This window comes from Eschrichtius robustus, chromosome 9 (assembly GCF_028021215.1).
Source record: "Eschrichtius robustus isolate mEscRob2 chromosome 9, mEscRob2.pri, whole genome shotgun sequence".
Lineage (NCBI taxonomy): Eukaryota > Metazoa > Chordata > Mammalia > Artiodactyla > Eschrichtiidae > Eschrichtius > Eschrichtius robustus.
This window is the reverse complement of record NC_090832.1, coordinates 52,834,004-52,858,216: the sequence shown is the minus strand read 5'-3', so window position 1 is coordinate 52,858,216 and position 24,213 is coordinate 52,834,004. Positions and strand designations below refer to the sequence as shown.

The window sequence follows — 24,213 nt, the reverse complement described above, 5'->3', positions numbered from 1 at the left end:
AGGATGGTCCACGTTAATATTCTCTTTACTTAAGGGTACTGTTAAACCATGTTTTGACTGGACTTTCTCTGAAGAGAATCATGTCTGCCATTTCAATGATCTGTACACTTTTCCCCACGTAGCTGATAACCTACATTTTGCTTTCACTGCTTCTTCATTTGAGGGCCCTCTCAGTGATGTTAACTAAGGTTTTCCAAGTATGATTTTACTGAAAAGTTAACCCCAGTTTTGAGACGTTTACAATGTGAATCGTCAGAACACCAGAATCACAGTACAGTATTTCATGCAACTGAAAGGATGCTGTTGGCTAGAACACTGCCTAGTAGTACCAGCTTTCAAAATTTTTAAACTGTAACCCAGAGTAAGAACTATGTTTTACATCGCGACACAGTACATGCATACATGCATATGCACAAAAATGAGTGAAAAGTTCTATAAAACAAAAGTTTCATTATTCTTATTTTCTTTTGCATTTCATTAAAAAAAAAGTGTTGATAGTGATTTACTAAAACAATTTCACCACCCACCAATAAACAGGATGTGATCTGTGGTCTGAACCATTATCTTACATCATGTTGATATAAGTCATGTATAGCTCATACTTTGGTTAGCCACCTGAATTGCAAACAAAGTCCTCAAATTTTCGACATGCAGTTTAAACATTGTTATTCTGAAATATATTTGTACAGGTGTTAACTTCTTTATCACTTTACAACAAAAACATGTAAATTAACTGAGTGTAAACAGAGGCAGGATAAAACAATCATTCTTGGGTACTATGGGATATATTCTGTTAGAGTGCATATCAATCTTGGTTTACATCAACTGATGTTGACTATTAGCTTCAATCTTATTAGATTCATGAAAACAAATTGGTTTAGACCACATTGGCCAAAGAGTTAAAAATTTCAGGATTTTTCTGGAATTCACACATACATCTTGCAAATTCCAGGGATACCACGTCCTTTGGGTAACACAGTTCACCTTTCAGCACAGTCAGTTCCTCTTCAAATTGCCACACTGAAAAGCAGATGTTTGTAATTTAGAGACATCCCAAGGTCTGCACTTCAAAGGCAGTCACAGAAATAAAAGCATGACTCATATGCATTAAAATCCATGCATCTTGTCTAAAACTGTAATTGTATTTCTTCCAAATACCTTCGCAGCTCTTCAAAATCTGTGATTCAATGAAATTCTAAAAATAACTGGCCCTACTAATACTGCATTCTAGAAAATTAGGTAATACATTTTCCCCTCCTTTAAAAAAATTAGGTAGTAGAAACTTGAGACTAGCTGCATTGTACCCTTGAATCAAATAATGGATACCCTTGGGTTAGAAATTCTCAAATCTATAAAGATATACAACTGACTTTTAAACTGTTATCTCTAATGCTTAGCACATGTACACAAAAATTTTCGTTGAATTACCAATACTCTTCTAATATTTGAATTCATTGTATAAATCTTAACTATTTCAAAATAAATTTGCACAGTTACCACTTTGTTCAAACACTATTTTCAGAAATTTACATCTGCATATCACCTTAAGGCTTAAAGTACTTGAAAAAATAAAGTCTAAGTTTCTCATCACATGGGCTTCCCTGGTGGCGCAGTGGTTAAGAATCCGCCTGCCAATGCAGGGGACACGGGTTCGTGCTCCGGTCCGGGAAGATCCCACATGCCACGGAATGGCTAGGCCCGTGAGCCACAACTACTGAGCCTGTGCGTCTGGAGCCTGTGCTCCGCAACGGGAGAGGCCGCGACAGTGAGAGGCCCCCGCTCACCGCAACTGGAGAAAGCCCTCGCACAGAAACGAAGACCCAACACAGCCAAAAATAAATAAATAAATATATAAACTTATTAAAAAAAAAAAAAAAAGTTTCTCATCACAAATCTGCCATAAAGATGAGTTCACTAATTTGGGGCATTACTTTATTTATTTATTTTTAAACATCTTTATTGGAGTATAATTGCTTTACAATGGTGTGTTAGTTTCTGCTTTATAATAAAGTGAATCAGCTATGGGGCGGGTATTACTTTAGACTGCTGAAATATGCATGTCAATCTTAAGATCTCTGACATTTATAAAACATTTTGGGGTCTTCCCTGGTGGCGCAGTGGTTGAGAATCTGCCTGCCAATGCAGGGGACATGGGTTCGAGCCCTGGTCTGGGAAGATCCCACATGCTGCGGAGCAACTAGGCCCGTGAGCCACAACTGCTGAGCCTGCGCGTCTGGAGCCCGTGCTCCGCAACAGGAGAGGCCGCGACAGTGAGAGGCCCGCACACCGCGATGAAGAGTGGCCCCCGCTTGCCGCAACTAGAGAAAGCCCTCGCACAGAAACAAAGACCCAACACAGCCAAAAATTAATTAATTAAAAAAAAATTTTTTTGGTTTCTCTATTACACCTTTGATTTTTATTAACAATTTTTTTTGATTTCTTTGTTTCTCTTCATATTTAATGTCCTTGTCAGAATCTGGTTATATATTGTACGTTTACACTCTTTCCTACAACACTCAGAATTGTAGAATATTGGCACTGGCAAGGAGGTAGGGGATGGAAATAATGCTGCCTTTATTTTATAGATGAGGAAACTAAGAAAACAAGTTGCCTTTGCTTAGTAGTTATTTCTCTAAAATGTTTTATAAAGCCCTATTGATGTTTGTATTGTTTATTCCAATATTTAAAAACCACTAGTTGTTTAAGATATTATAAATTCCAGTATCTGTAACTGCAAAATTGCTGGCAAAAAAGGCATCATGGTTCTTTGTTGGTTTGTCTTCTACTTTAGCTAAGCACGAGGATTTCAGAGCCGTACTGCCTGGATTTAGGCAGCAGCTCTACCATTTATTACCACAAGGAAATTATTTAACCCTTTCCTCTGTCTCAGGAGAGATTAAATGGGTTAATACACAAAAAACACAACAGTGTCTGCTACATAGTGAATACTCAAAAATATAAGGTGTTATTTTTTTAATGTTTGGTAGTAATTTTAATAACTATTAAATATTCTACATTATGAAGTTTCTAATTTCATTTCGAAAATGGAGTATTAACACATTAGATAAACAATCTGGAGAAAAAGATCTCAACTGGAGTTCTAAGAGATAAAATGAGCTGTCCAATGTTAAATGGCGAATTTAAAAAAAAAAAGGTAGGGATAGGAACTAGGTCTACAGACTTCTACTTCAGGGCTATTTCCATGCCTCTTTGTAGCTTTATATGTCATCACTGAGGAATATAAAATAGATAAGTGCTATAAAGCTCAACATATGATGAAAACATAAGTGATCCACAAGAGTGCAGCTGCTTAGTAATGAAGTAGTTAATCTGATATTCTAAACAGGGAAACTGTCCTTTAAAAACTAAAGATTGAACACAGGCACACAGTATAGTTTTGATGTTTACTGATATCTGACTGACCTGAACAAAGAACAAAGACAATTAAGTCACATGAATAACAACAAACAACTTAATGAATTTTCCAAAATTCTTAAAAAGAAAGTTCCTTGGCATAGCCATACTTTCCAACAAACCCACTTTAATGTTTTCAGTTTACAATATCAGAAATGACCTCAGGGTCAGGCATTTGTCAGTTAATGACCTGCTGCGCTAATGGCCTTCAGCTTTGCCTTGGGCACACAAGTCCTCCAGTAGGTCATTAGCTGCCAGAAAAGGGCTCTTCCCCAATCACTATTGCTAAATAAATAAAATTTGCTCCTGGGTTAAGGCCCTGTAAGCCAACTTTGGTTTAGAGTGAATTTTTTCGTTGAGTATTTACAACTCAGAGGAAAATGATGGAAATGCTAAAACCAAAGCTATATCAATAAAAGTAATGAAAAGTAGTCACATGGATCCTTTTGGATGCTCTTAAATTTTCTTTTGCTTATGGTGTTCAAATTCAGTATTAATTTAATATAGCAGGCACCAGATTACAAATGCACTGCATTTTGGAATTTCATCTATAGTAAATTTTTTGGAGCTTATACTACATTTTCCTAAAATAAAAGGCTATAAAAGATGGCTAGGTTCCCAGGACAGCCCACAAAAGCTTAGTTAGCCCATAATATTAGAAATACCATATACTTGTAATTAAAAATAGGATTGAAAACCACAATCTTCCAATACTTGCAACTAAACAAAATTGGAAAACAAAACTAAATAGGAAATATTTTTAAAATGATCTTTAAATGTTGCTGCTTGCAGGGAAATTTGGTTTAGTAAGAGAGTAAGGGTAGAGACACTGGTTCTTTCCTATGCCTATTTCATTTCTAATTATAATTTTCCTTTTTCTTAACACAAGAGTATACCAAGCTTTACTCTGTATTCTTCAACTCCAAGTTTCTTGATTTATTTTTCCTCTTGAAAAAAGCAAAGAGAAGGCAAAACGGTGGATGGCAATTTTTCTGAAATAACAGGTAAAAGAAGAATGAAAAACTGGAGGAAAACAGTTGAAGAGGATGTGTATACATTTTGGAGATTGTCTAAGGTGAAATGAACTGAGTTGTGAACAGTAAGAGACAAAGAAAGGGGCACTGTGTACAAGTCTACTGGGTGAAGAAAGGATGGTTGGAGAAGAGACTGGGGTCAGGTGGCTGAGGATGAAGAGGAAGGAATCAGCTGTTCATCTGTCTAGTACTTTGTAAACTCTGAACTCAGGAAATTCCTTGAGTAAAATCATTAGAAAGGCAAAAGAAGAGTACTGAATAACTCAAGCTGGAAAATACATTTTTTTCTCTCTCTGGCTTTGGAGAAATAGCAATTTATGTCAGTGAAATTGGAGGAAAAAAAAAGCTGGTTTAATTAATTTTACTTCTAGAAAGTGGGAAAAGGGATTTACAAAAATTGAGGTTGCTGAAGTATACAATGAGATTGCCATAATCAGTATGTTTCTACCTCTCATGGCCAACCACGGTGTGGGGTTCAACTGTACCCATTTCAGAGGGTGTACTTTTGTAGAACACAGACTTCAAAAAATGGGTTTCTTTAAATGCCAGGCATATGGAAGAAATGCTTCTCTTGCTCTTTTTTTCTTGTCTTCAGCTTTCTGGTTTGACAGACACTCAGAGAAGTGTCCATTTTGCATGATGGCATTTGACCTTCCTATGACAAAAAGATACTTCATTCCATTGTTTTATGGCACCACAAGGGTAAAGTTCAAGGTTTTAATGAGATAATACATTTTAAAAGAACATAATATTTTGCCTTTTTAAAAAATTTATTGATTTATGGCTGCGTCGGGTCTCCATTGCTGCGTGTGGGCTTTCTCTAGTCACGGAGAGCGGGGGCTGCTCTTCGTTGTGGTGCGCGGGCTTCTCATTGCGGTGGCTTCCCTTGTTGCAGAGCATGGGCTCTAGGCGCGTGGGCTTCAGTAGTTGCGGCACGCAGGCTCAGTAGTTGTGGCTCGCTGGCTCTAGAGTGCAGGCTCAGTAGTTGTGGCGCACAGGCTTAGCTGCTCCGCAGCATGTGGGATCTTCCCGGACCAGGGCTTGAACCCGTGTCCCCTGCATTGGCAGGCATACTCTTAACCACTGCGCCACCAGGGAAGTCCCTGTCTTCTTATTTCTAGTACACATCTCAAACATTTATCACTTTTACTTTAAATACAAGGAATCAGACTCAGAATGTCTGTTTAATATGTGGCTATGTTAGCATGTGATAAGAAAAAAGCTGGAAAAATTATTTTGGGGATTTTGAAATTGTAATTTTATAATAGCATTTTGACCTCTCTGATATGGAGATAGTTTCCTTTATCGTTACAACATATGACACCGCACTTACATTCTGCACATATTTACTCTAGTCATGAAAATGTACCCTTGACTGAGTCATATGAAGAAAAGAACATTAATCCTGGGTGTCAAACTAAAGAGGATGAAAGCAATTAATTCAATAATTTCCACAGGTAAAACACTTATGACAAGACTGTAAACACACAAGGTCACAATAATGTCTATTTTAAATGAATATGACAGAGAAAAACTTAAATTTCATATGACATAGTATGTTTTTAGGTTTCACTTTTCAACATGAACTTGAAAGTAAAATTAATATAACAGATAAGAAAAACATCAAATAACCAATAGCAGCTGCTTTATTAAAATATATAGATGGTATAAAAGGAGATTTATATGCATAAATTGAGCATATTTATACAAACAAAATTCTTCCTTGTAAACAACATATTTATGCCTTTAGGAAAACAAAGTTAACATAAGGAAATACATCAGCTATGCAAGGACTACATCTGTGCCACTGGTTATTTAGAAATATAAATCACTAATGCTTAATAGAATGGTCCCCAGGAGTGACATCACGACAATGTTCTGGGATGTTTAGACAAGACCCCAGAACTAACTAACTCACAGATGTATAATCATAGGTCCATTAAATGAAAATCACTGCAAAGATTAAAAAAAATAACATGGTGAATTAAATTCTTTACTAGGGTCATCACTGTACATATAAAACACTATGTTTTTTTTTTTAAAAAAGACGACAAATAATAATGTGCACAGTCTTATTTACACTGTGGCTTAATCGTAAAATACAAATCCAGTCTACAAGTAAACACAGAGACGAGGGAAAAGCTGTAATGGTCAGCCAGATTTCTAAATTATAGTGCTTTTCCATGTTATTATTTTTCCCCAATTATTCAGCATGTCTCATTGATAGCTTGATGCTCAAACACTAAAATTTTAGATTCTGGCATGACCCCATCATTTCAGCATTCAGTGATGTTCTACATGAACACAACATAGAGCAATTTATTTCAATGGAGTCAGGGAATTTATAGCTTAAAAAGAGGCATCTGAGGTCTCTTAGTTCAGGGTCTTTATACAGTGAAGTACTAAAATAAAAAGGTGCCCTTAGGTCCCATAATTGAAAATGAATGATAACTCAAGCATTAATTTTTAAACTCACTACTGAATTCAAAATCTTGTTAATTCACACTTACGTGACTACAGCTATAACTGTAAGAAGACAATTATCAGAGGATTAATATACCAATTTCTATACTTAAAGATATTTAAAAATCTAAGTGTTACCTAAGGCAATTACCTTGAAGACCCCTAATATCTTCAGGGAAAAGCCAAAGGGAGAATAATTGACTTTGCTAATTTTACCCTTGGCAATTATAAAACAGCTCTGAATTTCATATGACTGCAGAATACTTCATCTAATGGCCTGTCCCAGCAGAAGTACAGTGATAAACACATAATATAGAAATTCAGACAAGAATTCAGTAGCAAAAGAAAATGGGAAATTGGTAGAATGAGTAAGTCAGAAAAAATTAAAGTTGCTACAAATATGCTAATTTTAATTACCAAGTTAAATATACACCCTCAAAGAAAAAGCAGGCTGTTACTGTGGAGGAACAGAAAACTATACACAACAATTCTGTGTTATGTTCTACCGGCTCCCTTATTTCTGTGGCCTCTATTTATGTTGCTATTGCTGACAATTTTTCTTTCTTATAAAAGAAAATTAAAACATCATTAAATAGAATCTAACTTTACCAAGATATTAACCATATGTAGAGAGCTTATTTATCGCCACCTCTTCTTCCCCTTCAAAACCCCCCTTTTAGTAGTTAGTATTATACTTAACTTAAGCTTCTGGGAACTCATTTAATAAAATTATTCCTCTTCTGAGATAAAACTTTACTTTCCTTAAAAAAAATATTCTAAGGGGAATATTGCCATGTATTTAAATGAAAGGTACTGGCTCTGAATATGGGAGATTTGCTTTATCAAAGAAAATTCTTTGATAAAGCATTTTAGTTACCCCTTACAATCTACACAGTTTAAAATACTGTTCACATGATTTGGAAATCATCTATTATGATTAAAAGAGGGCTACAAAAAGCCTAGATTTGTAGAAGATCAATTATGGACCCCTGGACATGGTAGTCAAGGTCTTTCACAAAAAGTGAGCCAGTGAAGCATCTTTTGAAATTGACCTTGTAGAGCCTTCAATGACCCTTTGAAGAACAATGTGCAAAAGATCCATGTTTTGGATGAACAGGGTTGTATAGAATAAAGGCTTCAATTTAACACACAACTATCAAAGTCAGAAAAAAACATACCATGGCTTAAAAAGGAAAAAAATTCCTCACCAGACAAAGGTTGATAAAATGCAAATCGAAAGGTGCAAACCTGTGCAGAGACCGTGAAGGTACAGGGCTCACTGGAGGGGAAGGGAATGCCTGATCATTCTTATTCCAAGGAGAAGCTTCAGGCTGAACCGTTGCTTGGATATTCTAAGCTTTTCTGGGGGGTGGGGTGGGGGGAGTAAATCAAGTAGTGCTACTGAAATCCAGTGCCTAATGGAGCAGATGGTGGAGGTCTTAGACTCTGGAACATTTATAGTGATGCTTCTGAATGCAAAGCACCAGGAGTGGATTTCACAGGCTGTGAATCTGATTTGATTTTGATGGGAACAAAGCCTCCATTTTCTCTGAACTTGAACCACACTGAAAGAAAGAATGTGTGAATGATACAAGCTAGCTAAGAAAAAGGAACATATTAAATATTATTCCCATAAAGTGGTTAACACAAGTGAACTCTTGTTTGTGTCATTATAGCATGTTAATAATATTTGTACTTAATACTACCATCTTAACCTTATATAACATTTCATCTGAATAGCTTAAGTGAGTTAGATCTGATAATCAGAGCAAACAGATATAAATTTGTCTAAAGGCAATAAGCTTTTTTTTTTTTTTCTTTTTTAATGGTAGGGGCCAGGCTGAGGGCTAATTACTGAAATGTGGACCTAGTTAGTATGGCTGTAACATCTCTTCCTCTCAGGTATGTGGGTCTAAACCATGAGTGGCCAGTGTGGGTGGCTAGTCATGTGCAGCTCAAGGCACCCAGAAACCATACCAGACCTGCACTTTCTAAGGCTTCCTCCTTCTCCAAGACCCAAAGTTCAACACAGACCATAGCAGGTACAGTGAAGAGGGAAGTTGGACAATGCAGTCAGAGAGTGGCTCCCAAGTCAACTGAGATTATTTATTATTCCATTTTATACGGCCAATTCATTTCTTTCTTTAGCTTCCTTTTCAGATGAATATAAACTATATATTAAAGGTACCATACTATTTTCTCCCTAAAACCAGCAGGTCTGTCTTATGAAAATATGTGCCAGCCAAAAGTGGGATGGGAAGGTAGGGCAGAATGCTACTTGTCTCCCAGTATCTATTCTCTGCATCTTCCGGATTTTTGGTTGGGCACATGGCAACCCCACAATCAAGTTTACATTTCTTAGTCTCCCTGACAGCTAGGTGTGACCATATCATTAAATTCTAGCCAATAGGATGTAAGCAGAAGGATTTCAAATAACTTCTGAGAAATGTCTTTAAAGTGGTGACACTATACAATTTATCATCCAAACTGGGCCATGTGAGAGTAAAAGGGAGTGCTAAAATAATTAAAATTTTGTACTTTTTGAAACTGGTATTTATTAACTAACAATTGATTTTATTATACTGGGGGACTTGTTAACTAGTTCTATTCAAAAACCATTTTCAAAAATAAAATTTCAAAAGAAATAAAAATAACATATATCCATGTACATTAAAATAAAATAAAAAAGAACTTCTTTATATTGATAATCTGAATATTAAAAAATAGTCAGTAGAATAATTATTCTTGGTACATATTCACATGCTTTGTTTCTTAGCAATACCTGTCTCTAATACTGTGTCACTGGCATTTTTCTGAAGGATGTGTCTGTAAAAATATGGCATTTGAAAATAAAACTGCTAGCAATATTCTTCACAGTTGCATTTTATAATTAATTAATTTGAAACTATTGATATTTTAATTGATTCTTATTGGTAGACCATAATATTTTTAATTGAGAAAGATGCTCTTTCTACAGGTTCTGAGTTACTTGGTAAGCTCAGAGCAAATTTGCTAAATGGAAGAGACACTCAATTCTAATTTTTTTTTTTTCACATTGAAAAGTGTAACTATTCCACCCCAAATATTTCCAAGGTACTGTTTTCTTGCTTCCTTCAGAGTACCTTTCTTTGGCAAATATTTTTAAAAGATAAAACTTGTCAAATAAATTGATTCTATGATTCTTTTGAATGTTTTGCCAAAATTAGATGCTGCAAAGTCTAGGCCTTCTCAATTTCATTTTATTCATGTATGTGTATAATTTATTCAAAATAGGAGCACCACCAAAAGATTCTTCCTGCAAGATGAAATATTCCAAATCAGAAGTACAGAATTGCAAATTTTAATCTTGTAGAGCATTTGAGTGCTTACCATTTATTTTGTTCAATTCCTTCTTTCCTTCCGTAGGGAAAAATTCCAATGGAAATTTTGTTTTCATTAATTGCAGTTCTATAAAAGCTTCATTGGGTGTTTCAGTTGTTGAACAATTGATTTCAGATTTCCAATTGATTTTGAACAAAATGTCACCAAAACTTCGATGAGCCATTTATAACAAAGTTCAATACCATTGTTGGGCATAAAGATTTCTAAAATCTGATTGATGACAGGCAACAAAGAGAGAAGGCACATACTGTGGTGCTGAACTATATAGCTTTATACTCAACATCAGCTATATCCCCCGAATCTTGTAGTCCAGAGACTCTGACTATAAAGATATTTGTAAATTTTTGTAACAATAGCTTCTATTTCAATTAGTAGAATGTTGGTGTTTGCTTCGATGCAATTATGAATTATGGGTATGCCTCAACCAGTTCCAAGTACTCCATAGATTTCTCAAGATAGTAAGACGGTCATTTTTATCACAACACTGTATGTGTTTCACCTAAATTTGTACTTGTATTAATATTGTAAACTAACAATTTTATCTTTCATGTTCAACTTTTTTTTTAAGTCTTTATTGAATTTATTACAATATTGCTTCTGTTTTATGTTTTGGTTTTTTGGCCGTGAGGCATGTGACATCTTAGCTCCCTGACCAGGGATTGAGCCCACACCCCCTTCACTGGAAGGCGAAGTCTTAACCACTGGACCACCAGGGAAGTCCCTCATATTCAACTTTTAAACTGAATTTCCAATCTCACTCAAAATGTCCTTACCTTTGATAGAATATACTTCCAAAAGCTTTACCTTGATTCCACGAATGGATGGAAAAAGAAAACATTTTTAGAATTAACTAAAATGATTTAATTACTTGAAGTACCTGATAACATTCAACTGAAACTGGATTTATTTAACTGTTTGCAAAGTTCTTCCATCATTGGAGACAACAAACATAAAGCTATCACTTGTAGACAAAAATGAGTGAAATCAATTTAGAAGAATAGTTATTTATCTAAACAAAAGTTAGGCTTTACAGAGTTGTATGTATACTTTCTTCAGCTACATGGCTTAAACCATTTAAGCCTCCCTAAAGTAACACTAATTTTGGAACTAGATCCTGACACTTTTTCAGCAGATTCGACTCTTCTTGTTTTGATGTGGTCAGTGATACCACTACAGTCTCCGTAGTGGACAGTAAACGTCAATAAACATTTTATGCAAGTTACACATTCCTTATTAACTTTTTTGAGAAACAAAAATCCAGCACTTTTTAAACATAAAATATATACTTTTATTTTTTTGAGCTGTTGCCAAAAGGTTTATCTCAAAAACAAAGTACTGCCAGGGACTTCCCTGGTGGTCCAGTGGGTAAGACTCCGCACTCCCAATGCAGGTAGCCCAGGTTCGATCCCTGGTAGGGGAAATATATCCCACATGCATGCCACAACTAAGAGCCCGCAGGCTGCAACTAAAAAGCCCACATGCCGCAACTAAGATCCGGTACAGCCAAAATAAATAAACAAACAAATAAATAATACAATGAAGTGAATCAGCTATGTGTATACCTGTACCCCCTCCCTCTTGGACCTCTCTCCCACCCTCCACCCCCATCCCACCCATCTAGGTCACCACACTCAGTCTACACAGAACTGATCAGCCTCGATTTCCCACATGTCTATTTCATAGACAATGGACCTCTAACTTACTATATTTCCCACTGAGCTTTTGGACTGGTACCTGGTGGTTTTATGACTCCTGAAGGCCAGACTTGGGCCATACAATTGGGTGATACACCAAATGGCCAGCTGGGGCAGCAGTGTCAAATACTTCTACCACCTGAGACAGAAAGGAGTTAACTGTCTCTAGACATTCAGTGTACTTTGTTATATTAACAATTGCCCTGCATTCTGTCCTTGATTGCGAGATGTCTGAAAGCACTGGGAAAAGAGAGGCGTTACTGCTGGTTGTCTTTCAGATTTAATAATAACTTAACATGAGAACTCCCCCTACTGTACGTGGGTCTCACATATTATGGGCCTATGTTAGACAAAAATTGAGGCAGAGGCTGGGAGTAGAAAGCGGAGATCTATCAAGCCCATGCTGGCTTATTCTAATGTAATTATTAGTAACCATATCTGTTAAAAACAAAAAATCCAGGACAAATGCTAAGTCAGATGGGATTCTGGGACAGCAGACTTACACTGAGACTGTCCTTGGTGTCCAGGATGTACATTTACTTGATCTTCAACGGAGGAGATCTGCCCTTCTTTGCCCTTCCTCCTTCTTCCTTCCTATTGACTGGAGTGAAGACATGATGGCAACTATCTTGGGCCACAAAGTGGTAAGATAGGAATGGCAGAGCAGTAAGATAGAAGGAGCCTAGGTTCCTGACTTTAGAATCACCATATCAACCTTGGACTGCCTACTCCCAGATAGTAAAAATATGTAAAAAATGAGAAAAATAAATTCTTATCTTGTTTTGGTCACTGTTATTTTATAGTCACACCTAATCCTAACTGATAAATAAGGACTACCTCTACAATCTTTCTAGAAGGCAGCTTGGCAATATATATCAAGAATACTAAAGATGTTTAAACCCTTTGAATCCTTCTAGGAATTTATCTTAAAGAAATAATCTGGAATGAGGAAAAACTGATGTGTAAAGATGTTGACTGCAAATCTATTTATGATAGTAAAATAGCAGAAGCAACCTAAATGTCCAAAAATAAGGAACTTCTTAAATAAACAATATTACATCTAAATAATTGGATATTGTGCAACCATTAAAAAGTTTATGAAAAAAGTTAATGACATGGGAAAATGCCCACATCATATATGCCATGGGAGAAAACAGGCAGGATTAAAAAAAAATCTTGCACATGTAAGTTCTCACTTATGTTACCCCCAAATCCACATATATAAAGGTATGAATAAACAAACAAAAAAAGACTGAAAGGAAATACATGAAAATATCAACCAACAGTGATTATTTCTGGATAGTGAGATGATAGGTAATATTTATTTATATTTTCTTTATATTGAATATTTAACACTACCCTATAATTAACAAATAATTCCATCTATAATCAGAAAAAAATAGAAATTAATTTCAAAACTCTTTCCTAGCATTTACCAGTTTTAACTGGTGTTGACACTGCCATCATCGTCATTATCATCATCACAATTTTACTGAGCATCTATGTGTGGGGAGTTGAGGCAGCAGGGTGTCCAGACCTCTGTGGCTCCTGCAGTCAACCAAAGGCCATCCAGATACAAGCAAACCCTGCCCAGTTTTACCTTGGTGTTCTGTAGCAGAGCTAGTCCATTGCAGGCATTTGCTAGAAGAAAGTCTCCACTCAGGATAGCTATTTTATTTCCAAACTGCATGTCTTTCAGTGGCCCATCAGAAGATTGCAATTCATCTAAATTTACTATCCCACGATGTACAAGGAGAGCAGTATGGATAAGTTCTGTGATCTCTGCCAAACTTCTTTGACTAAAACATAAAGGTAAGACTTGTCTGAGTATAAAGAATACCAACTTATCACTAATGTCAGACTTCAGTTTTCAACAACAAAATATTTTATAGATTAGTGTCCCTTTTTTAAGATTATTCCTTTTTCATGAACTTTTTTTCTATTAAGATATAATTGACATATAACATTATATTAGTTTCAGGTGTACAACATAATGATTTGGTATTTGTACATACAGTTGACCTTTGAACAACACGGGATTGAACTGTGTGAGTCCATTTACATGAGGATATTTTCAATAAATACTTAGGTATTATACAATCCGAGGTTGGTTGGATTTGCAGATGTGGAACCACAGATATGGAGGACCGGCTATGGGCCTTGAGCATCCGTGGATTTTGGTATTTGAAGTGGGTCCTGGAACCAATCCCCCGTGGATATCAAGGGAGGGCTGTATTGCAAAATGAACACCACAGTAAGCCTAGTTAACATCTGTCACCACATGTAGTCACAAATTTTTTTTTTCTTGTGATGAGAAGATCTACTGTCTTAGCAACTTACAAATACACAATACAGTATTATTAACCACAGTCACCATTTATACATTATATCCCCAGTACATTATATCTTCATGGCTTTTTTTTTCTTTTAAATAACTAGAAGTTCGTGCCTTTTGACCACCTTCACCCATTTTGTCTCCCTTCCCACCCCCCACACCCCCGACCCCAACCTCTGGCAGCCACCAATCTGTTCTCTGTATCTATGAGTTCAGTTTTTGGTTTTGTTTTGTTTTTTTTTATATCCCACATGTAAGTGAAACCATACAGTATTTGTCTTTCTCTGACTTATTTCACTTAGCATTTTGAAGTTTCATGGGGTTTGGTTTTGAAGGTTTCAAATGCACTTTTTTTCAATCATGCCATATTTTAATGGGTACACGGTACTTTTACTTGGCATCAATTATGAGTTGGTTTTGAAGCAATTCAGTATTATACCAGCTGGATGACTGATGATCACTGATCTCTCCATTCTTTTGGGGTGACTCTGCTAGCATGGGACAGGTTCCACAGTATTCCAATTTGTGTTGCTGCATATACCCATATAGCAACACAAAGTGGCCCCACTAGTATATACCAGTTTGTCATGGAAATCAGGTGTACATTTCTGGTGTCTCTGTCTTGCCATTGTTAGCTGAATGCTTCAAACTTAGGGAAACATCATGAAGCTGAAGACAGAACTGTGGCAGATGCAGCTGAGGGTTTGGTGTAACTTCGTATCAAGCACCCTCGCAAAGACACTTGAAGTTTTTATTTTTATTTTTATTTTTTTAAACTTTGGGTTTATTTATTTATTTATTTATTTATTTTTGGTTGTGTTGGGTCTTCGTTTCTATGCGAGGGCTTTCTCTAGTTGTGGCAAGTGGGGGCCACTCTTCATCGCGGTGCGCGGGCCTCTCACTGTCGCGGCCTCTCTTGTTGCGGAGGACAGGCTCCAGACGCGCAGGCTCAGTAGTTGTGGCTCACGGGCTTAGGTGCTCCACGGCATGTGGGATCTTCCCAGACCAGGGCTTGAACCCACGTCCCCTGCATTGGCAGGCGGACTCTCAACCACTGCGCCACCAGGGAAGCCCTTGAATGAAGTTTTTATTAGAGGCCTTTCCATCAAGTAGTTTGGGATCCATAAGCAGATCCTGACACCTTTCTTCTCTCTACCATTCCCCACTCTCTATCCCACGAGTCACCAGGATTCCCCAGAGAGAAGCTGACCAGTAAGGGCCACCCTCCACAGTTCCATTTAGATACTCTGTTCTCAGTATAACTTTTAAGATTTCTGAGAATTCTTACTGGTATCTAATAAAACTCCAATTTAAGTGGGAATATAACTTGTGCCAGACATTAGGTTAAGCACTTTTATGCATTATTACTTTTAATCCTAAATGCAAAGCTGTGGGATTTACAGAGATGAACAGAATGTGGTCTCTTCCTTCAAGGACCTTATCTTTCAGAACAAGAACCAAGATATATATCTACAGCAGTAATTAAAATAGAGAAGGCCCTTGAGGAGCTTATAGTATAGTACTGTATCAGACGGGATTTCAAGAGATGTTTGTTTTCTTTTTTATACTTTTCTATAGTTTGTACATTTTCTACAACAAAAGTATTACTTTTATAAATTTATTTATTTATTTTTTTAAGCTGTGTTGGGTCTTCGTTTCTGTGCGAGGGCTTTCTCTAGTTGCGGCGAGCGGGGGTCACTCTTCATTGCGGTGCGCGGGCCTCACTATCGCGGCCTCTCCTGTTGCGGAGCACAGGCTCCAGATGCGCAGGCTCAGTAGTTGTGGCTCACGGGCCCAGTTGCTCCTCGGCATGTGGGATCTTCCCAGACCAGGGCTCGAACCCGTGTCCCCTGCATTGGCAGGCAGATTCTCAACCACTGCGCCACCAGGGAAGCCCTATTACTTTTATAATCATAAAAAAATCAACAATTACTAAAAAATTTAAACCTCATAACCACCCTATGATAAGTATTACTAACCTCTTTTTATAGGTGAGAAAATTGTTGTACACAGTTTAATGACTTGCCCAAAGGCACACAGTAATACAGAGCTAGAAATCCATTGAAATCTGTTACAAATGGCCCCATGTGAATCATGCCTCTTCGTTTCCACGCTCCTGTGTAGTCCCCTCCACACTAACTTTAGGCTTCACCATGTGACTTACTTTGGCCAAAAAGACATTAGCACACGTGACATAAGCAAAGCCTTCTAAGTGTTTATGCATTAAGGCTTGTCCACTGCAGTCACACGAGCAACCCCAGAATGTAAGAAATAAAATGGCTGTTTCAAGTCACTAAATCTTAGGATAGTTTGCTATGAAGCAATAGCTATCTGATACAGAAACTGGTATATCTAGGAGTGGGTGCTGTTGCAACAAAAGCCTAAAATATGTGTCAATGGCTTTGAGTCTGAATGTTTGGGGCTAGAGGTAAAGGCTGAAGAAATGGCAAAGTCTTAGTAGAATCTGGAAAGGCAGTGAGGAAACTGTTATTGGGGGATTGAGCAAAAACATATGGTGTTATAAGGTAGGGAAACAACTTGCAAAACTTTTGTCTGTGGTAACTTGAAAGATAGAAAATATACCTAAATAAAATATTAAAAAGTAGGTAGTGAAAGTAGAGAGATCAGTGGAGGAAGCTATAACAAAGGCCCAAGTAATAAAAGGGTTTGACCTAAAGGTCAAATTTAAGCATTTGACCTAGAATAACAGCCTTAGACAAGGAGACAAATAAATATAAGACAATCAAATAATAAATATAAGAGACTCTTCTCTCAAAAAAATGTAGTACTCGTTTAACAACTATAGTACAGTAATTACATAAAGATGTAATAAAGTAAAGGAGCCAAAATACTTGGCATCTACAAAAGAAAAATTACGTTTCTAATTTACTCCCCTTGCTTCAAAAAAAGAAAAAACAAAAAAAGTAAAAGAATATGTAAAAATGACCCCGTGTACATTCTGTATCTGACTACAAATTGGGGGTGTAGGAGAAGATGAACCAGTGAGTTAAACAGCTTCTGAAAAGAGTAAATTCATGGTTTAGATTAAAACCTCACTACATCCCAAAGAAAATCACCAAGGATGGAGACTTATAAGACTATTGAGAAGTTAACAGAAAACATTTTTAAAAAGGGAGCTAAAATTTAAAACTATCCTTTAAAAGAGTGACTAAAAGAAAGGAATAAAAATATATTTTATTAGTACCCTGCAAATGTATTCTAGTTTACGAAAAAGTTCGCTGCTACATTTCACAAAAATTGCACAATGAGATTATGAGCAAGTATAAAACTCAGGAAGGGTTAAGCACTGGATAAATCTCTCATGCAGTTCAGCTTATGAAAGAAAGTAATAACCAGGAAAGCAGAAGTTGTAGGTGTTCTGAATTACCCTAAGGATGAAAATGAATGATTGGGAGCTTTTAATAAAGACATCTATAATCATAAAACTGCATTCATTAAACAAATGGCAATCTTTAAATGCCACATGGCCAGAAACAACAAAAACAGTGGTAATAACAAAAGTGAAAAACCATAATATGTACAGTACCCACCATTCGCAAAGAACTTTCACTTATCTACTTGTGATTCTAATTACAGCAGGTGTGGGAGGTTAAATACCTGGTCGGAACATTCAGTTTATAAAGGACAAAGCTGGAACTCAGCCACCTTGTCATAGTGACCAATGATAATTTAAAATGTTTATTTACCTAATGAATAGTAAATGGTGGTAGGGGGCCAAAGCCACCAATGTTACCAAGATTGGTATATGCCCACCACAAACTTGTCCAATTTTCATCCTTAGTTCTAAGCACTACAGAAGAGAATTTTTCTAGGAGAAAGTATATTAATGACTAGACTTGACTCTTTTTGTTCATAGTAGCTAGGGAAAGTAATCAAGTTGTTTCCAAATCATTTGGTTAGAATCAAATCAAGTGATTTAACTCAGTCAGTAATCTGGATAACAGTTCTACCTCTGCCTATAACAGACAGGTCGTGGGCAAATCCCTTAAACTCTCAGGCCCTTGGTCTTCTGAACACTGAAAGGAGGGGAACTGGAGAAACAGTCTCTTCCAGTTCTAAGATTCAGGGATTTCAGTCCTAAAATTTAAGATTCAGCTCTAAAATTCTAAAATTTGGGGATTAAAAAAAAATTACTTAGGCTGGTAGTTAATAGTTAAAAAGAGACAAAATTACTGCTATTATTGGTACCTACTTTTCTACAAGAAATAGAAATGAACTGACTGGTCATCTTGAAATCTGTCCTGCAATTCCACTATCTAGTATGATGCTCTCAACTTCTAAGATTTTACCATTAGATAAACAACTTCAGGCCACATTACACAAGAGTTAATTTAGCATATAGCAGAGAAGCAGTGACAATATGAAAGAATCTGGGAATTTTTCCTTTTCATTATCTTATTCCTATTTTAGCCACCCAAAGCAATCTAGTAAACTTTCAATGTACTGGATTTTTAAAATTATCTTATATAAAAGTCTTCATGCAATCTTATGTACATATATTTTAGTACTTGGGTATTTTTCATGCTAAATCTTGATTGGAAAAGTGTCACAAATGAATACTGCTTATGTTAAGTAATCAGAGTAAGGAAGTAATTACTACATTGAATGTAACCCTGAGGATTAATCAATGTTTTTACATGAATTTTCACCAAATTACTTTCTTTCAATTATATGTTAAACAACTTAATCTGCTTTGATCCATATTCTTCCAACCATTCTCCAATTTTTTTAGCATCCTAAGCTTTAGAAATAAGATAGCAGACATTGCTAGTTACCTCTTCACTCTCTCCTTCCTCACTACTAACATACCTGTAGTTACAGTTGGAGAGACAATGTACTCATTTAAAAATACTCACCTCCTCAAGATCCCTTGAGGCTAGAGGTGACTGTGTAGCACAGTTTGGCCAATGAATGTAAGCGGAGGTCCACAAGGTGGAGTTTCTGAGAAATCAAATGAGTTTCTGATATAAGGTGACAGATTCAGATGGCACGCCTTTGGCATTTTGAGCTTAGCCCTTCCACCTGTTTGGTTATGGTCCAGCTGCCTGGGGGCACAATGGAAACTTTAAGGATCCTAAGAGGGCCCCCAACCTAAGGATGGTAGAGCAGGAAGAAATGAGAAGCCTGGACCCCTAATGACTTCTTAGGGCTGCACCAGCTCTGACATGCCCATCTCTAGACTTCTTGTTATGTGAGATAAATAAACACTGCATTCCTTTAAGCTACTCTTTGTTGGAGTCAAATAAACTCCTAAAAGATACGGTCAATAAAAACTATATCACAGGGCTTCCCTGGTGGCGCAGTGGTTGAGAACCTGCCTGCCGATGCAGGGGACACGGGTTCGAGCCCTGGTCTGGGAAGATCCCACGTGCCGCGGAGCAACTAGGTCCGTGAGCCACAATTACTGAGCCTGCGCGTCTAGAGCCTATGCTCCGCAACAAGAGAGGCCACGATAGTGAGAGGCCCGCGCACCACGGTGAAGAGTGGCCCCCACTTGCCGCAACTAGAGAAAGCCCTCGCACAGAAACAAAGACCCAACACAGCCATAAATAAATAAATATTAAAAAAAAAAAAAAAAAAACTATATCACAGGGGGTTCCCTGGTGGCGCAGTGGTTAAGAACCCGCCTGCCAATGCAGGGGACACGGGTTCGAGCCCTGGTCTGGGAAGATCCCACATGCCGCGGAGCAACTAAGCCCGTGCGCCACAACTACTGAGCCTGCGCTCTAGAGCCCGTGAGCCACGACCACTGAAGCCTGCGTGCCACAACTACTGAAGCCCACACGCCTAGAGCCCGTGCTCTGCAACGAGAAGTCACCACAATGAGAAGCCCGTGCACCGCAACGAAGAGTAGCCCCCATTTGCCATACTGTGCCATACTTTTGCTGCTATAGGGTGAATGATAAATTTTTGTTTAAACAATTTTTAAGAATCAGCCCATGCGTCACTTCTCTGAAGTCTTCCCTCACTTCCCCAAAGTTAAGTCCTTCTGTGCTTGAAAGCCTTCGAACATAGCTCAGTCATTTGTTGTACTATGTTGTAATTATTTCTTTAGCCATATTTCTTCCTGCTCTCTCTCTCCCTCACAACACTGTAAATGATACTATCCTATTTCCCTAGCCTGCCTATAAACATTTGTTAAATGAATAGCTCTTTACTTAGCAATCAATTTTATAAAGGTAGAGGGGCCAGCTATCACTCTTGAGTTTCAAAAGGTAAGGAATGATATAAACTAAAAAGTCAGATTTATAGAATCAGAGTTGGAAGCGACCCCATAGGTCAATTAAGCTCAATTAGCCCCTTCCAGGGATGAGTAATAACAAATTACACAGGGGTGGGATAGGGACGGGGGAGGGAGACGCAAGAGGGAGGAGATATGGGGATATATGTATATGTATAGCTGATTCACTTTGTTATAAAGCAGAAACTAACACACCATTGTAAAGCAATTATACTCCAATAAAGATGTTTAAAAAAGAAATCTGCCTGCCAATCAATGCAGGGGACACTGGTTCGATCCCTGGTCCAGGAAGATGCTACATGCCGCAGAGCACCTAAGCCCATTCGCCACAACTACTGAGCCTGCACTCTAGAGCCCGTGTGCTGCAACCACTGTCCCCTGCATTGGCAGGTGGATTCTTAACCACCGCACCACCAGGCAAGTCCCTAATAACATTTTAAGAAACATTATTCTGAATAACTAGACACTACTTGACACTGTCAACACATAATTATCCTGCTGGTTAACTAGATGCTTGTTATGAGGAGAGGTAGCTAACTAAGTATGTGGTTTCTGGAAACAGTTTTAAGTTGGGCTGTTTTCTGCCAGAGAAACAAAGGGCAAGCCTTGCTAGGCCTCCTTATCTAGGTCTCTAAAAGTACTTTTTGGTTTGGGTATCACAAAAGGGGTTAAAAATACTTGAGACTACCAAAAAAGCCTAATAAGACATCTGGGTGCTGTGGCTGTCACTGTCAGGGCAGCCTTGGAGGGAATGCCCACATCAGTTCAGTTTATCAGATGGACAGCTGATCAACATAAAACAGATTTGCTCTGGGCAGACGGAGCTGAGCTTCCTGACATGAATTCCAATGAGAGCCCTCTGCACTCTACCACTGAGCTCTGACATTTTTTACTGTTACAGCTCCCTGGACATATGGGAATCCCTAGTGATGAGCACATAAAGCTGCCTCTAACTCAAGTAACGGCTCATTTCCCCCGGATGAAGGCAGACATTAATATCCTGAGGAGATCAGACCCGCCTCTCTGACCCCCATCTACCGAAGCAAAACGACTGTCCTATTTCTTCATTTAATAAGCTTTTAATGAAGAAAAGCAAAACCCCCTCTCTGACTGCAGCACAGTTCTACATGAAAAGGTTATACAAATACATCTGATTCTGTGTCAAAGTTTCCAAAATACCTGTCCCCCTCCCCACTGGAGCGTAGATCCTGTCACTTGCCCTCCCACAGTGCTCATTCTTTCTGCTGCAGTACAGGAGTCTGGTTCTCTGCTCCGATAATTATGAGCCGTCTCTACGTTATGGCAGGTGGAGGATTAAATAACTGATTACAAAGAGCACGCTGGTGTTTCCATTTTCATTACAAACCTCTTTCTTCGAAGGTTCATTATTTAGCTATGAAATTTGCTACAGGCTCAACCAGACTGGGAGAAATGGCAGTCCAGTGAAACCCAGATAATACACCAGAAAATGCTTGGGAGCTACGTTAGAATAGGAGAAAGCTAAAAATATTTGGTGAATTGGAGTTGCCATGCATAGTTTGGTTTTAGGAGGGATGAAAGGAAGAATGTGTGATGGCAAACGAAGAAGACAAGCAGATTTTTACCTGTGAATCTTGGAGATTGTTTAAAAATATGGGGAATCAGAATCATTACTGAACTTTAGTGCTGGGCCCAATACCTATTGGCAGGGCTCTGTGAGTTCTGAATTGTTCATGAGAGGCTGCGGTTTGAGTTTTCTTTTGAAAGCAAGTAGGGGTTAGGAGAAATGCAAAGGCTGCATGTTAAATGGGGCACAGGAAGCACTGTGGGATGGAAATGTCATTCTGCAAAGACCTCTCCAACTGAATAACAGGAGGCAATGATGTCTGAAAAGGCAACTTTGGCAGTCTTCGTTTAGACCATGAAATGTGTCTAAGGCTAGGAAATGTGAAGGTAAGGTGAGCGTAAAGGGGCAAAGATTTGTTTCCTATGAAAAAAAGGTGTCAGGGTATAGGCTATAAAGTGATATGCTTTACATTCGATTGCTTACACTTGCTATCTAATCAACCTAGGAATCTAGAGTCACAGATCCTAAATGTTCCCCCAAATATTTTGTGACTAAAAGTAGAGTGGTTCCCCAACATGTTTAAACTACAGACAATAAAAACCATGGACAGGTACTCAGTGTGCACAATTCATAACCTACTACATCCCAGATATTATGATTTTTAAAAAATAGAATCTCATTTAATCTTCACCAAGTTTAGTTATTAACCCTATTTTACAGATGAAGAAATAGATTTCCACAGGGGAAAGAAATGCCAGAGAGTCTCTACAGGAAATACTACCCAAGAGAGGGAAAGACATACAATCTGAACATTAAATGAAAGGAATATTTAAAAATCAAATGGCATTTCTAAATACCACTTTAAACAATTAGATCCTACAAAATACTCTTTTTACCATGCATAGAATTATTTTCAGACTATAGTTCACTGAAGGCTACTTTATCTTCTTTTTAAAAACAGCTTTATTGAGATATAATTTATATATCATAAAATTCACCTATTTTTAACTGTACAATTCACTGAATTTTAGTATTTACAGAGTTGTACAACCATCACTACAACCTAATTTTAGAACATTTCCATCACCCTAAAAAATAAACCTTATGCTCATTTAGAGTCATTCTTAATTTAGGCTATTTGTCTTGATTTTTGTTTTAATTTTTCAAGTATTTAAAATTTTAAATGAAATTAATTATAAAGAGCAACAATTATAAAATGGAAATGTCAACATACTTTGACTGAAAAAATATTACAATCTGTGACAAAGAGTGAAATGTACACATGCTATACATGTTCTTCAAAGCCAAATATAAATGACAGATCTATTAGGTATCTGAAAGTAATGCTTGTTTTTAAAAAACTGACTATAAGGTATCTCAAAGGACATATGCAGAAAATGGTATCCATATACAGCTTTCACCAGATTACTTTATAATCACACCCCACACCCCAGGCAACCTTTAAGTTTCACATTTCTCCTTTAGTGTGTTTCTGTTTACATCCAAAGAAACAACAGAAATGTTCAAAAGGCTGCCACAGGAAAGCTGCAAGGAAAGGAGTAATACATACATAAGAAGTAATGACAAACTCTGTGAATCACAATTTAGATGCGATAAAAAGCTATCTCTTAGATGCGATAAAAAGCTATCTCCATTTGTTTTTTCAAATTGTACTACTTTATTTAATTCCAATATGGACTTAATGTGTGTTCACTGGAATGCAAATCCATGACTACTGATTTCAAGTGAATCAAGCATGCCATCCAAATTTCTTTTTCATAGAAAAGTGGTACAGGAAGATTAAAACTCGCCTTTAAAACATCACAGCAATTAAACGGTCTACTTACAAAAATAAATCATACAAGTCAGATGAGAAAATACTCTTACTGTAAAAAAATCAAAACAATACAAAAGTATATTGAGATAAGCTGTTCAGTGTGATAGACGCTAACCACATGCAGCTATTAAGCACTTAAAACATCACCGGTCTGAACTGGGATGTCCTTAAGCATTAAAGACAGTAAAATTTTTTTAAAAATCTCAATAATAAGTGCTTTATATTGATGATGTTAAAATGATAATAT

The 24,213-nt window shown here is 37.2% G+C and overlaps 1 protein-coding gene across 4 annotated transcripts in view; it reads right to left on the bottom strand.

Annotated features, from left to right (window-relative positions):
• Nucleotides 1-24,213, bottom strand: part of PDSS2 (decaprenyl diphosphate synthase subunit 2) — a 252,066-nt gene that overhangs the window by 97,964 nt on the left and 129,889 nt on the right. For all 4 annotated transcript variants that reach the window (XR_011074975.1, XM_068551354.1, XM_068551353.1 and 1 more), the window contains one exon: nt 13,587-13,785. Coding sequence is in view for 3 of the 4 variants with exons in the window: in XM_068551354.1 (XP_068407455.1) it covers nt 13,587-13,785 (199 nt within the window). In the remaining variant the exon portion in view is untranslated. The remainder of the gene's footprint in view (nt 1-13,586; nt 13,786-24,213) is intronic.